This window comes from Hippocampus guttulatus, chromosome 9 (genome assembly GCF_054856545.1).
Source record: "Hippocampus guttulatus isolate MCC_2025c chromosome 9, RoL_Hgut_1.0, whole genome shotgun sequence".
In the NCBI taxonomy this organism is placed as follows: Eukaryota; Metazoa; Chordata; class Actinopteri; order Syngnathiformes; family Syngnathidae; genus Hippocampus; species Hippocampus guttulatus.
Window position 1 is genome coordinate 9,737,501 of NC_141269.1, and position 10,022 is coordinate 9,747,522.

Consider the following 10,022-nt stretch of genomic DNA (forward strand, 5'->3'; position numbering starts at 1 on the left):
CTCTGGTTGGATTGCACTATATGGAGAAGGATGCAATCCCCAAAATGACGTATAATTAATGCCGTTTTTATGTTATTTTGACGGAACAACCCTCTGCAACAAGTATCCAGATAGGCGACACTTTGTTTCACTGTTCAAAGCCTAAAGAGGGGGTGATGAGAGGATTAAAGCATCATCTTTTAACCCACATCTGGGAGGACAGACAGATTTGCCAATGATTTCCTTCCCCCCATTTATTTATACGTCACATACTGTACATCTTTTAGCGAAAAAAGATGCAGATACTTGCAGATCAGGTAAAGTTTCCTTGATATTTTAGGAGCTTTTTATTTAGTAGTCTGACCACTGACATGCGTGCTGATCGGATCGGTTCTGCTGAAGTGAGCCGCTTGTTTCTTTCAAGCTTATAGTGAAGGTGACGCAAGTTGCTCTCAGCAACCCATGCAACAAAAAAAAAGAAAGAAAAAAAAGCATGAATAATTGTGCACATGTACGGTAAAGAATCTATTACGCACAAAAATAATATTCCTTGTTCGAGGTTCGAGCAGATAGTTAAACAATTATGTTGGAAATAAATGAAGTTAGAGCGATAACTCATGGACCATGCACAAAATAATTGGATCTAATACACGATTGACAATGTACAGTATTATGAACAAAAAACACTTACAGGTACTCACTTCTCTCTTTAACAGACAAACCTTTCACATACTGTATTTGTAACGCGAGACGAAGGCAAATCAGATGAATCTGGCGTTAAATTGTCGTTCTTATTAGCCAATCAAAAATAGTTTTTTTAAGAGGGCGGGTCTTAAGGCTGGTGTTTGAGGACTGGAGTGTTTCACCCAGACGCGTGAGAGATTGACCGTCAGAGTTCCGCTTTGGTTCCACGACAACTCGAAACTACTTTATTTTGAAGATATCAGGTGATTTTATATCCGAGTAAGGTTTATTTTTAGTCGAGTTTATGCTGTCTTGAGGTTTCATTTCTTTCAATCAATCGGTATGTATTATCGACTTAGTTGGGTCGAGTTAGTTTTGTGTCTCCAGTCCATGCAGGAGAATAATTTAAGATTTTTTGCATGTAAATGCACTGTATGTTCCCACTACATGCTTTCGCGTTCAAATTAACAACTACTGCGTTACTTAAGTGAGTCTCTTCTTTTAGCTGCACGTTGTTGTTGCCCAGTACAGTGAACGGCTACTTTATTAGGTCGCCTACACCGACACACAATATTGGCGATGTCAGATATGTATTCATTTTGCAACATATAATGAAAATAAGTAAATGTAATCTTTTATTAGCATTCTTGTGGTTGTAGTTAGCAATGTTTTAAAACTGCGCTGCATCATGCGCTGTGCTTCTAATGGTACTTTGGAGTTACGTTTTACTACATGAGATGTACATTGTCAGTTAAAATTTAGCAAAATTCATTTTGTTAAGACAGCATGGTTGGTAAAAGTGTGGGAGTGTCTCATGTTGTGGTCATGTACCTATACTATTCATCTCATCATTAAAGACTTGACATACTGTGGCTGTACAGTCATCAAATGAGGTTTCAATCAGGCCTTTTAGATTCAATTGAACGGATCGTCCAATTTGTCAGCCACATAACATGTGTGGCTGTTGTCATGGATTAACAGCTCTTCTAATATGACTCCTTTCCACATTTCTCCTTTTAGGACAGACAAAAGGAGGCCAACTTCAACACCCAGAAGTTATGTCTTGTCTTGAATGGACTTCTTCTCCCCAGCCACCCCAAAATTCCTTCTCCTGTCTCCAATAAGTTCTGTGCCATTCCCTCTCTGCCCTTCAACCATCACCCTCACAAACTACTCTTCTCTATAGTGATGGAGTCCACGCTCTCTTCAGATGAGCTCTTAAACAAAAATATGGAGTTTTCCTCTCAGCCTTTGTCTGAGACATGCCCTATTCCCAACACTACTTCTGCTGGTCTGGACTGTAACCCCACAACATCCACAGATTCTTACCAATCTACCATCCCTAGGAGAAGAACCTTTGCCTCCGTAGCCCAGCGAGTGATCATACAGGAAAGACTTAGAAAAGCAGAAGAGGAAGCTGACACTGATGAAGAAGAAGGTAAGATGTTAAATGATGCATTATCACGTTGCAGAACAAAGATCTTTTGTTTCCCACTGTCACCTAGCTTTTGGGCCAAAACTTAAGTATGTTTATGTTATTACTTGCCTATGGTCCAGCATGGATATAAGCCCGGGGTGCCCAATCAAAAAAAATCTGGCAAGCATGATAAGATCCTGATCATTTGAATCAGGTGTGTTGAAGGAGGGAGACATCTAAAACAGGCTCTCGAAGACCCAACTTGAGCACCCCTAATATGAGATATAACATAGCCTTATTGATAAATCCCACTGTCTTCCCTTACAGATGAGGAACCAGAGGAAGATTTATCTAAGGACCAGATGGAGGAGAAAGCTGAAGCGGGTGATGCCAGAGCTCAGACCCGGGTGAGTTAAGACACATGCTTTACACATCAACTCTTGGTATTGTTTTCCACTGCGCCAGTTCATGCTGTCTGATTCTGTGCGAGTGTCTATTTTTATCAATTTGCAACATGATGCCAACCGCCCAGCATGATACGTAAGATGTTGTTTTCCCTTCAAATGTGGTTTGAACCAAATGTGAGAGCTCACAAATGATGTGCTCTTTCTATATACTCATGGTCTTAAATTAAAGATAGCAAATGTACTTGCTTGGACAAATATTAGTACACTTAATGAACATTAAACTGCGGGGATTAACGGGGAAATTAATATGGGTCGAGCCACCAGTCTCGGGTCCTGCATGCTTAGTACTTATGCAGAGAAGCCTATCATGTCTTTGGACATACCAAGCCCTTAAATAACCACAGAGGGTGTGCGCATGTCAACAGCGTTTGGATACATTCATAATACTTCACACATAATTGATGGATTGAACATATTTCCGTGATTAAAAACAAGATAGAGTCGATACTTCCATTCCACATTTAATACTGACAGATATCCATTACAAAGTGTAAGTTAATATTAGCAAATAGTCATCTGAAACCTTCCAATGGCCTCTCCCACCCTTGCAGATAGCAATGTCTGTGGCTGAAGTGGAAGGAAACGACGGCTTCTAAAATAATCTGGGGGGTTCATTAACCTCAATGTGGGATTTTTAGATTACTGTCTTTGCCTTACTATATGTCCTGGATCGTCAAGTAAACATGAGGTTTACCTTCTGTATCTGATGAAATCCGATACAATGCAATGTTGCCCACTGTTTTTCCTAAGATGAGGTTTTATTTCTTTATTTTTATATGTATTTTTACTTGTATTTGCCTATAAAAATGCATCATATGACACATACACATCCAGCAAGGCATACCTTTGTAGATCTCATTTCTCCTTGAGCAAGGCACCAAAACCCTAAAACTGCTTCTCTGAAATGAAAATGAAGATTGTATTTGTATTTTATTTGTATTGTATTTTAGTATTGGATCACAACTAACCTAATTTTTATCAAAATCATAATGACATTTGATTTGTGTTCTTAATTTTTGTATAAAACTGAGCTATAGCTCTTACTGTCACTATCTACTTATTTTTTGTGTTTAGGTTAGGCCACACTACACACAGTGAATTAATCTTCTTTACATCGCTTCTGTCCATCAGCTGGGTCAACACTACTTGATTCTTGCCGAAGAGGAGGACAGAGATCTAAACAATCGTCTGGCTGTAAAGTGGTTGATAAAAGCTGCAAAACAGGGAAGAAAGAGTGCAGCAAGAGCCTTGCAGCGCTGTTGGATCCGTAAAATAGGTTATTGTGCCAATACATATGTGTGCGTGGGGGTTGGGGGCAGGGCAGGGATTTGCATTGCTGATCTTTTTGGTTCTGGCATCCTCACCCAGGAATCACTGCAGAGAATCAGGAAGATGTTCGGAAACTGTCGGCAGAGAGTAAGTTTGAGAGGGCGGTGCGTAAAGCAGCCATGATGATGTACTGGAATCTTAATCCAGAGAAGAAGTCTAAAGTGGCCATGGTTGAGATGCTGGAGAATGTCAGCCAGGTCAACAAAGGACTGGGTATGAGCCACCCACACACATTCAGTTCAGTGTTATGATATGGTTAATGAGATGTACAGATACCCATTTTCGGACAGAATACAAGTACAAGTACTTACATTTGAGCCTGACTACAATCACTGCATTTCCTGCAGCTCTTTCTGACTAGGTAGACATAATAATACCCATAAACAAAATAAAATTTGTTGGACGTTGTATGTCAAGCTGGTGAAGTGGTTTCAGGTGCTGTTGTATTGCAACATTTTACGCATAGTGATATTGTGTAGAGGAACAGTATTGTTATCAATACCGATACTCAGACGTGTCCGTCACAATCAGCACAATAGTGAAGTAGCTGGAAGGTTTATTTGTCTAAAAACTTGAATGAATGCAAGTTGTAGTATTACACTAAACAAAATCTGAGTATAGTTGTCCCATGTTCCCCTGACAGTGTGGTTGGATTGCTTACTTCAGAATGAATAAAGTCAGACTTGCAAATCACTTTTTTCCCTGAATATTAGGGGATGCCGCAAAAAAGATATCTGGACCCACTTCAGACGAGACTCAGAAAATACTGGAAAACATGGTCAGCAGTGAGAGTGAGTTTCTTAGGCTTTGAGCCTTAGAGAGAAATAGTTACGGTGCAGTCACTTATGGATGACAGTAACTTTGTCTCCTCAGCCAAGCAGCTGGTGGACTTGGAGGACTTTGTTGAGATGACAAAAAATTACGCTCAAGGGATTGTTCCCTCATCATCCGAGACAGGAAAGCCCAATGGCACGGAGGTAAAATAAAAGAAAAGAAGCACAGAAACTGAAAAGTCTACGCTCTGTGAAAAGTGTCGTATCTGTGATTTGGCGTGCAAGGGTGAGCTGCCCCCTTCAGAAGACAAGAAGAACCACGGAGGGTCTTGGAGTTTTGGCAGAAGTGGGATTGTGCTGGACGCAAAGCAGACCGGCGCCATTAAAAAAGCAATGGATATGAAATCCCGTTTGATGGTATCATCCTTACAATGATCATTAATGTTGATGCTGGCATTCCTTCCTCAAGTGGTGTCTCCGGCGTCATCAGATGCTGCACTATCCAATCGATGCTGTGATGGAGGTGAAGGAGCACCTGGTGGACTGGGCATCGCGGGCCGGCCTCCAGTGGCTGAGCACCATTATCCCTACGCAACATGTCAACACGCTTATCTTCTTCTTCATCATCAGTAACCTCACCATTGACTTGTTTTCCTTTGTCATCCCGCTGTTGGTCTTCTATCTCTCCTTCATCTCCATGATCATTTGCACGCTGCGTGTTTTTCAGAGGAGTAAGGTGAGCTCTTTTGTTTTTGAATATGAATTTTGTAAAAATAGGATCATTCGTGGTTGGCTAAAGGTCAAGCTTTATTCAAATTTTGAATGTTGGGAACAAAATAATGTTGGATATACTGTATTTAAGAGAATCAGATCCTGATCGTATGATACGTTGCTGCAGAATTATTATTCATATGAGGGATGATTGGACAAATGATATATGATATTTTTTAAATGGTTTTGCCCATTATAAAAGTTTATGATGATACTGATGTGTGACAATCACAAAGATAGAATAGGAAATAATGGGAGGAATGTCTGCTCTTTATAAAAATCAATGTGGTCGCTTAAAAAATCTCTAATCTCAGCAAATGTAGTCTTTCTTTTTACTCTTAATTCTCCTTGCTTTGACAGACCTGGGAGAACTTTCGAACTCTGACATCTCTCCTGACCCGCTTTGATTCTGGCCTGGATATCGAGCAGGCAGAGAACGACTTTGGCTGGAATAACCTCGAGCCGTACCTCTACTTTATATTCTCCGTCTTCTTCGTCATATTCTCCTTCCCTGTTGCTGACAAGGGCTGGATCCCCTGTTCGGAGCTCTCTACGGTGGCCATCTTCTTCACGGCCGTCAGCTACCAGAGCCTCAGTCCCGTGGCTGCGACATATGCACGACGAGCAATGCTCATAGAGGTGAGAATGGTTACACACGATTGATTTCCTTTCATTTCATCAATTTTTTTTTTAGTTGCTGTTTTTGAGCAGAATAAAACAAAGGTAACATTTCATGTATAGAAGAAGCTAAATAATAATAAATATAAACGAATATAATTAAGGCAAAAGCGTAATTGCCATGTATGCTAGCAATAACAAAATCCATATGTACTGCTCAAGAAAAAAGTGGGAAGAAGCAAACCCCACCAACATATTAAATGCCACCCCCACGAGGGATGCATAGGTGTTTAAAATGAGTAAAGAAAACAACACAATTTCTAGTGATGTTGATCATCTTTCTCTTGCAATATATATGAATATTGGATGATCACCCGATCCTAATTCAATCTTAATTTGAATTAGAATATTTGTAATGAATCTCATTACAATTTCACTAATGTGCAAACAAGAATAAATAACTGAAATGTAATGAATATAAGATATTGTTAATTTTACGACAATTTCTTGATTTTATTATTTCTAATATTGAACAGGATAAATGAATTATAAAAAATGAATCAGTCGATCATTAAATATATTCGACTCAACCATTAGCAGGAGGGGAAAAAATGTCAATATGTACTGTATATATTACAGGACTCATAATAATGTAAATGCTTGGTCCGTCAAGTTAAAGAATGGAGCAAGGCCGCATGTGGCCCACGGGCCATACTTTGTTACCCAGTCTCTGTGAACCATTTGTGTTTGAGACACCAGCCTCTTTTTTTTTTTACAGTGGTTACATTCACCTGTGTATTACTTCAGGTGGCGTCGTCTCTTTGTGGCCTGACTCAGCTCCTCCCTGAAAACATGACAATGCTTGGCACCTTGGGACGCACCTTTGCAACTCTGCCTCTAGGGGAGTCAATCGTGCTGAAGCTCAGTCTTCCCTGCTTGCTGTATGTTTACCTTTTTTACCTGTTCTTCAGGTGAGCAATACAGGGAGCTTCTTTACTTATAAATAATTGTAAAAAATATTTCATATTTCCTTCTTAGATACTAAGGGTTGAGATCCCATGTTCCAATGGATTCATTATATTACATTTTTGCTCTTTATTCTTTTGTTTTCTTCCTTCTCTCTGTGTCTAGCATGGCCAGAAAGCGTGGCTTTCGGGGGACGTACTGCATCCTGGTGCCCTACCTCGTGTGTTTCATGTGGTGTGAATTCTCAGTGGTGCTCCTCCAGAATTCCACAGCTGTGGGTATAATCCGCACCTGCGTGGCCTATTTCCTCCTCCTGTTTGCTCTGCCTGTTCTGGCAGTGGGCCTTGCCATCATGCTCTTAATCCAGCTCTTCAAGTGGTTCCTGGAGCTGGAGCTCACCAAGATGATCGTGACTTTAGTCATATGCGCCATCCCCGTCATCCTGCGGCTCTGGACGCGGTTCAGCACGTCAATTCTGGGTGTTTTCCGCTCAGTGACGCACCGTGGCCCCGTTAAACTCATCTTGCTTTGTATCTCCTTGGTGATTCTATTCTTCTCAATCTATGTGTATCACGCAGAAGGTCAGAAAGTCTACAACTCCACCTTGACGTGGGACCAGTACAGTCAGGTGTGCGGACCTCCTGCCTGGCAATCCAAAGGTATGGCCAAGACACAGATCTTCTGTAGCCACCTGCAGGGACACAGAGTCACCTGGACGGGCCGCTTTAAGCTCGTCACCGTGGCTGAGACGGAGAACGGCGCGCAGTCTGTCATTAACATGTTGCCAGTGGTTCTTGGGGACTGGCTGCGATGCCTCTATGGTGAGAGATACCCAAAATGTGAGTCAAAGAATGTGACAAACCAGACAGTTTCCAGCTCTGCAGTGGTTCAGGTCTCATTACCCATGCTGCTACGAATGCAAGAAGAGGAAGAGATGTGTCAGATCAAGGCTCTGGCAAAACACACCTGTCATGTCAAGCGATTTGACAGCTACCGCTTCCAAGTGACCGTAGGGATGATCAGGAACGAAAGCACAGAAGCGGACGACCAAGGCAGGGATATCGTGCTCATGGCCAGCCATGAATTCCGACAGGTCCTTCTCAATCTGGAACCTGGTAATATGGTGGAGTTCTGCACCAAGCTAGAGGGCCGTCTCGGAGCCAAGGCCCCGGCCTTGGAGTTGAAGGCTATCAACTGTCTGGACTGTGTTTCCCCACTGCTGCCTGGTGGCCGGCAGGTAAAAATCGAGAGAGACTGGAGACGTACGACAATGCGAGCCCTGAATTTTGCATTTGATTTCTTCTTTTCTCCCTTCCTGTCAGTAAAGATTACTGGCTGAGAACAGACCCAAAAAAGACGCGAAGCCAGAACTACCGAGTTGTATTGTTCACACTTTAACTTCCCTTGATTGCCACTTTGATATATATATATTTTTTTTTTTTTTTGTCATGAGATGCACTCATGTCAACCAACAGACATGATTGTGAAAGAATTAAGGTTAACTTTTGAATGGGCACATGTTGAAACAGCCAATCGTTTTTACTCCCCTTTTTGGTGGAGCGAAACTCGCCAAAGTTTGACTGGAAAAGTCTACATTTCCTTTATGTGCAGGATGTGTGTGTTTTTTAATCCAGTCTTTTCCCGGATTGCTTATATTGTTAAGAGTCGCGGGAAAGGTGCGGTCTGGTAAAAGGCAAACCCCACCCTGGCCCCAATCAGTTACAGGGAATTGTAAAAAGTGTGGAATTGATCAGATGCCAGCCGCACAAAAGTCACCGCTAGACTCTTAACGCTGACGTCACTTTAAACCCCACAATGCTTCGTTTCCGGTCGTCACGTTGAAGAGTAGGCACGCGAAAGGAAAACACAAAGACAAGCCTTATCTTATTCTTGTTACCCTAATCGGTCATCAGTTCCATGTCTAGTTTTGTGAAAAAGCTCCCTATGAGGCCATTGCATCGACACATTAGGACTAGTCATTCGAAGTCGAAATGAAGAAAAACTGGAGTGGGTTGTTACTTTAGTTTTTGAAAAGTAAAGAGAACTAACCACCACATCTGTAGATTAACTGATCTTCAAAACTTCCGAGACTTATTTTAGGTTCAAATGATCACAATGCCACCTACCTTATGAACATTGCACCCATGTAAAAATATGTTGTGTTTCATTTTCTTTTGTGTTGCCAAAATCTAATCAATATTTTGGCCCATTAAAAAAAAAAGGATTTGGTGATAGTTTTGCTGTTTACATTACACACGCCACATGTCTTATTTTAGGACGTATCTTGCTATTGATGTCGCTGAATCAGAAGGTTAACCAGAGGAGTATTAATCGTTTTAATAGACATTTAAGAGCTCCCAGATCAAGATAATCGCTATATGTTTTATAAAAGAATATTATGATCAGGTCATTTACATTTTAGAAGAAGCATATCAGCCACAAGATTTAATGGTAGTCATTCCTGACTATTAAATGGCGTTCGTGTCCTTTTTTTGCCCTCGTGCTTGCCCTTATACTGTATATCGCAAGGTATACTTTACCTGGGTGAACTACAGGAGTGTTAACTTCTTTTCTCTGACAATCACTGGTACTTCAGTCGTACACTGTGAGTAGAAGTGGCTTCTTCATCCAAGCAGTGGCCTATATGGAAACATGCAATTACTATAAAAGTGCTTTCAAAAGAAACCCTATTTGTATGTTTGTTGTTGTTTTGACAAGCACAAGCTATTGTTACACCAGCTTCTGCTTATAGACATTGAGTTACTACTTGCCATCCAAAAAGATTCACTGCGGTTCACATCCCCGTGACCCCTTGACTCATCCCCTCGCCCTCGCAGTCCCTATTTCTTACCGGGCTATTACTGAGTTCTGTGAAGTCTTTTATTTTCATTTCTTCTATTCACAACCTGTCATGTTTGTTTAACATCCTGTTAACCTCTCACACCCAACTCAACCCAAGTCCTAGTTTTCCTCAACACAAGCAAAGCTGCAGCTCAATTCAATATATCACAAACGTAG

The 10,022-nt window shown here is 41.2% G+C and overlaps 1 protein-coding gene across 1 annotated transcript; it reads left to right on the forward strand.

Moving 5' to 3' along the window:
* The first annotated feature begins 850 nt into the window (after positions 1-850).
* Positions 851-9,689, forward strand: wfs1a (Wolfram syndrome 1a (wolframin)). The gene is made up of 12 exons (XM_086121011.1): positions 851-926; positions 1,684-2,101; positions 2,408-2,487; positions 3,679-3,823; positions 3,916-4,089; positions 4,590-4,667; positions 4,750-4,853; positions 4,935-5,066; positions 5,140-5,385; positions 5,781-6,059; positions 6,846-7,009; positions 7,170-9,689. Exons 2-12 carry the CDS (start codon positions 1,852-1,854, stop codon positions 8,341-8,343), a joined length of 2,826 nt encoding a protein of 941 aa, XP_085977137.1. The 5' UTR covers positions 851-926; positions 1,684-1,851; the 3' UTR covers positions 8,344-9,689.
* The last annotated feature ends 333 nt before the right edge of the window (positions 9,690-10,022 follow it).